General features: G+C 46.6%; 1 protein-coding gene across 1 annotated transcript; it reads left to right on the top strand.

Moving 5' to 3' along the window:
* The first annotated feature begins 2,283 nt into the window (after nucleotides 1-2,283).
* On the top strand, nucleotides 2,284-4,707 carry LOC116779985. Its single transcript, XM_032674488.1, is given in 3 exon segments — nucleotides 2,284-3,507; nucleotides 3,545-3,662; nucleotides 4,406-4,707. Coding segments are annotated over 3 exon segments (1,644 nt in total).
* The last annotated feature ends 1,186 nt before the right edge of the window (nucleotides 4,708-5,893 follow it).

The raw sequence follows: 5,893 nt of genomic DNA, 5'->3' as shown, positions 1-5,893 counted from the left end.
TCTAGTTATAATATTCATAATAGGCAGAGTTTGGGCGGAGTCGGGGGTGTGGTCTTCAATTTGGGGAGAATCTAGGAGGGTCGTTCCTGTTTCTTCATCCTCTGGGGGTCGTATTTTACTCCTCTTCCTCGGCTGAACTTTTCAACTTTCTTGGTTTTTGCTGACTCCATGGTGAATTTTGCAAGACTCTTGGACCCGAACCCCCATTTCGCCCCTTATCTTACTTAAGTTAGGTGTGTGCATTCTTCCAGTGTACGGTATCACCTGATCTCTAGGTTTTGGCAGTACATCCTAGCTAAGTATTGGCAAAATGCTCCGTGCTCTTGTTTATACCTATATTCTGACTTAAAATCTGATTTTAACTCTCTACCTACTTTCTGGGCCTTGTCTGGCTTCAGAGCTCTGTGCTCTGTCTCAAGCAGCGGGGGGGGACCAAGGTCACCCTCCGCATTCTTCTCGGAGCTTTTCAGCTCCTCTCTGTAAGTGCTGTAACACTTTAAGACTCTTTCAAGTAAGAGTCCATCATCTTCCTCCTTTCTCGGAGGTCTCAGAGGGGTATGGGGTTTTATTTCAGTTCTTACCCCAACTTCCTCTCTCTCTCTGCTGCTGCAGGCTCTCGTTCTCTTTCTCTCTCTCCTTCCAAGAGTTCTCTCTGCCTGCCTGTTGTTGCTGCTTGGTCTTATCTCTCCTGACTCTCTGCCACCGCTTCGTCCACTGCTGTTCTGCCGCCGCTTTTCAGTATCTTTTGCTGTGGCTCACAGTGGAGAAACATCTCCCAGCTCAGCTACAGACATTTAGCTCAGTCTAACACTGTTCCAACTCTCTGCAGCCCCCAACCGGGGCTGGGGGACCAGAGTCCCCCCAGGGGGGGCTCCTGCTCTCACTCCTCGTGGCTCTCACAACATGGCTACTTCTTCTACCACCAACTACAACTACCTTCTCTTCCGTTCTGGTTGTGATATGTTTATATTTTGCAGAAGCGCTCATTGGGTAAAACCTCAAAACTTCAAGGGTCACCACCCCCTGGGGTTTTACCATTTTATAACTGCAGGGGGAAAACTGTTTCCCTCCACCACACATGGTTATCATATCTCTTCAAACATCTGAATAGGGCTACGTGCCAAGAAAGCACACACAACCTCCTTTAAACACTATAAAAGTTGAGGAGAAATTTGGGAAAGGTAGGGAAAGAGCAGTGGGAAAGAGAATTGGCTATAGCAGCTGAAAGTCTCTCCCCCACCTCGCCCTCACCTTTTCTTCTGCCACCATATGCTGCCCGCCCGTCGCCAGAGACCGGACCTCTGCCATCTTGAAGTGGACTGAGACCCACTGTACCACCTGCGTGAGTTCTCCACCCTGACCATATTTCTGAGGGTCGAGAGGTGCAGCTGGACCGAGACCTCCGCACAACCTGGGACATGGCCCAGTGTGAGCAGCGAAGCCTACATCCTGACTGCATTCCAGAGAACTAAAACTGTAAAAGACCTCCTGAAGCTAAAGAGATAACATTGAAAGCGACAGAGACCGAGAAAAAAAAGAGACAGAAAACTGCTTCTCTCTCTCTCTCCCCCCACCCCACAGACCAACTCGACAGAAAGGTAGTTTTTGGTGGTATCTTTTTTCTGCTTCTAAAAGTAATCTTAGCATTTTCCAACCTTTTCTTATTTTTTCCTCTTTCTCTTTGCATCTCTTAGCAATTAATAAAAACAGTTTTGGTATCAACAGATAACTTGTATGAGTTTTAATTTTGCTCAAGGGAATATTCGAATCTAAAAGTTCTTTCTGCAATATTTAAGCAGATCGTAACAGCAGGCCACAGATTGCTTTTACCTGGAGGGGTGTCCAGTACACCTGGAACCGATTTCCGTGGGGTAGAAACACAGCTCCACCATTTGCCATGGGTTGACCCAGACTGCACTGGAAAAGGGTGAGGCTCCAGAACATTTACAGTACATTGATGACATCATCATATGGGGGAACACGGCAGAGGAAGTTTTGGAGAAAGGGGAGAAGATAATCCAGATTCTCTTGAAACCAGATAAGCTCACCCCGGTTTTGGTTGTAACGTAACTTTTAAGAGGTAACTCTCCAGAGGAAGGAGTGAGACTTTGGGAAATTTGCTGTAACTTTCATGAGCGGCTCTCTGAAGAAGATCACTCCAAATTTGTAAGGTAACTTTTTAAGAGGGGTCTTTCCAGGGAGAGGAGTGATTAACTTTGGAAATTTGCTGTAACTTTTAAGAGGAACCCCCTGGGGATGTATTCACTCCGAATTTGTGGTAACATGGAACATAATGTGCAAGCACTTACTAATCTATTAGATGAATTTGGTGCCAGACCATCTCCTCCAGAAATGGAATGGGCACAAGATAATTGGTATAATATTCAAGCAATTGTTTATCGAATCTCTACCCTGCAGACAGGGGCGAGAAAAGGTAAAGGAAAACCTATCGTTTGTTCAATATTAGGTGCAGTTATAATAACTGCAATTAACAACAAAGAACAGCAGCAAAAAGCTCACATGAAAGTGGTTAACTCACTGCAAGACTCAGTTAAGTCTTTGCAGATGCAGTTGGAGGAACGAGAGGCTACTGTCACTGTCCTCCAGGAAGAGATAAGGAATGAAAGGGCTACAGCCCGTGTGCTCTGAGAGGAGCTGTATGCAAGATTAATGAGAGAAGGAAAAAGGGAGTTAGAGCTGGAGTCACCTAAAGAAATATACCCCCTCTCTGACTTAAAACCTTTGCGTGACCAAGTGGAAAAGCTGTCAGTGTCTCTCCATCCCCTAATTAAAACAGAATACACATATGAGGGCTCGGATAACGATACACCTCAAATAACTACAAAAGAAGTCCCTTATACAGTAACTGAATTAGCTAAGTTAAAAAAAGAATGTAGCAGAACTCCTAAAGAAACTGAGACTGAGTATGTTTGGAGAGTCTCTCTTACTGGGGGTGACCAAATTTTGTTATTAGAAAAAGAGGTTGAAGGATTTTGGGGAGCCAGAGTTTTTCTGACCACAGGAGATAACTGTGCACCCTGGTCCCTTACCCAAAGAGCAGCCTATTGGGCTGGAGGACTCAACCCCTTAGAAAGGGGAGATCCTCTGGCTATAGTGGGAAATGTTAATCAGATTGTAGAAAGTGTGCAAAAGGCTGCTTGTTTACAAATGATGTATGATAGGGAATTAACACCAAGATGTGAATCCCCGATGATGCTGCCTGTAGACCCTGAAAGAATGATTCCCCTTATCAGGGGACTCCCTGAGGCTATGAAACCCATTGGCATTCAGCTAAAAGGACAAATAGAAAGCCTCACCAAAGGGGAAAGAACTGCAACCACTTTAGAAGCAGCTTTAACCCCCAGTCGTTACTGTGGAGAAAATAAAATTTGGACCTGGGTAGAAGTGGCACAGGAATTAATTAATTATGGAAGAGAATACGGTCCAGTACCCTCAATTACTACTGATACTAAATCAATTCGGCACACCGAATGCAAAAGTACTCCAGCAAGACTCCGAAAAGTAACATTCTCCTCTGGACAAGGAGGACCCACTAACACTGGGGGATACAGGGGAAAAAAGGAATGACCTGTGGATTGTGGGTTTGCAAAAAGGAATCCCAAAATCCCTAATGGATGGCCAACCCACAGATAAATTAGAAAGCTGGTTTTGCCATTAAACAAAGTAAGGTCAAGGGACCTGCCTAGGAAATTAAGTTCCTAGGAATAAAGTGGCAAGATGGACGTCACCATATTTCAACAGAGGTGATTAACAAAATAGCAGCTATGTCTCCACTGACCAGCAAGAAGGAAATGCAGGCTTTGTTAGGTGCTGTGGGCTTTCGGAGAATGCATATCTGAGAGTACATTCAGATTGTGAGCCCTCTCTACCTTGTGACAGAAGAAAAATTATTTCAAGTGGGGCCCTGAACAACAAGCCTTTGAACAGATCAAACAAGAGATTGCTCATGCAGTAGACCTTAGGTCAGTCAGGACAGGATGTGAAAAACATGCTCTACACCACAACCGGGGAGAATGGTTCTTGGAGCTTCTGGCAAAAGTACCTGGGGAGACTCAAGGATGACCTCTGGGTTTCTGGAGTCATGGACTGAAAGGATCTGAGACCAGCTACACCCAAATTGAAAAAGAGATCTTGGCAACTTATGAAGGGGTTCGAGCCACCTCAGAAGTGATTCACACTGAAGCACAGTTCCTTCTGGCACCCTGACTGCCAGTGTTGAGCTGGATGTTCAAAGGAAAAGTTCCTTCTACACATCATGCTACATGGAGTAAGTGGATCACTGTGATCACACAGCGAGTTCGGACAGGAAATCCTAATCACCCTGTGATCTCAGAGATAATTACCAACTGACCTGAAGGTGAGAATTTTGGACTATCATTCAAAGAGGAGCAGGTGACACATGCTGAGGAGGCCCCACCATATAATCAGCTACCAGAAAATGAAAAGCGATATGCTGTCTTCACTGACGGTTCCTACTATATTGGCTGCTGGAATGGTGACCCTGCTGCCGACAGCAGGATCCATGGCAGAACCACCTGTGGCTGTGCTGTCCGCCCCGGGAGCCGTGGCAACGGGAGCCGTGGCAACGGACGGCACACGGTCCGTGGCCAGGGTTTCAACCGTGTGGCGCCATCCACGGCAGGCGTGGGACTGGGACAGACTGGAGTGGGGCAAATGGTGGCATGAAGGGTTGCCACCGTGTCGTTTGCGGCAGCGCCTTCCCCGTCGGGCGTGGCACTGGCGGGATGCGGCATGACGGGGGGTGCCGCGGGGTCTGCGAGAGCGGCGGCAGGGGAGGCCAGAGTGGTGGCCACGCCGCTCACGGACTGTACCACGGCAGAGCAGAGTGTTGCAAGGGGTGCAACGGGGCGGGCAATGGACAGACTGCTATTATGAAGGTCAGAGGGGTCCGCTAGCTCCCTTTAGCTGTGCAGCGGCCATGAGATCACCACAGAATGACCATGCAGCAACATAGACACAACCAACTTACTCCTGCCATGAGGCAGAAGTGAAAGTGCCTCTTCCGTCACCACCAGTTCAACCAACACACAACAAATGCACGACCACTAAAGCACCACCATGGCACTCCTACCAAGAAACCAACACACAGCCCTCGCCAGCCTCAGAGCAGCTTCTGCCTCAGAGACGGTCCGATGGAGGAGGAAGAAGAGAAATTGACTCCCTGGAAATCCTGACTGAGTTGTGGCAGATTGACCTCGGTGAGACAAGGGAGCTAACAAGAAGACAGGCAGTTTTGTATGCTCCAGAGGAGGAAGAGCAGCGGACATGGTTGCAGGTGGTGCTTCAACCCGAGGAAGAAAATACAGACTGGGAGAGCACATGGAGCATATGCCTACCCAAACCAAGACCATCAGTGAAACCAAAGCTACCGATGTTAAAATGGACAGTATACATATTAACTACCCTATCAACGCTAGCAGTCCTTGATTTTGTGCTATGGGAATCTCAACTGGGACATCACAGATCACCCATTGACACAACTAACAATCCAAAGGTAATACTACAAAGCACAGCAGACATACAGCTATCAGCTCCCATATTTAACTTTCTAAGTCACAAAAAGACAACCTTATTAATTAACAAATTATCTGCTGTTATAAAAGGTTCTTTTGTGTTGCTGGGGTGAAGGATAAAAATGTCAAGAGGGACCTTAAATCAAGTATTTACTTCTCACTATTTTAAAATGCTGTTTACCAACATGCCATACACAACATGGAAAGCCAAACCTAAACAAGTAGCAAAGAAACAACCAGTTACAATTTCAACTGCAGAAACACATAACCCTGTACACACAGTTACTGCAAAAGCCTTGATAAAGCAAAGCAAACAAGTCCAAAAATGCCCTACTGGG

This window comes from Chiroxiphia lanceolata, chromosome W, assembly GCF_009829145.1.
Source record: "Chiroxiphia lanceolata isolate bChiLan1 chromosome W, bChiLan1.pri, whole genome shotgun sequence".
Lineage (NCBI taxonomy): Eukaryota > Metazoa > Chordata > Aves > Passeriformes > Pipridae > Chiroxiphia > Chiroxiphia lanceolata.
This window is presented reverse-complemented; position numbering and strand designations above follow the sequence as displayed.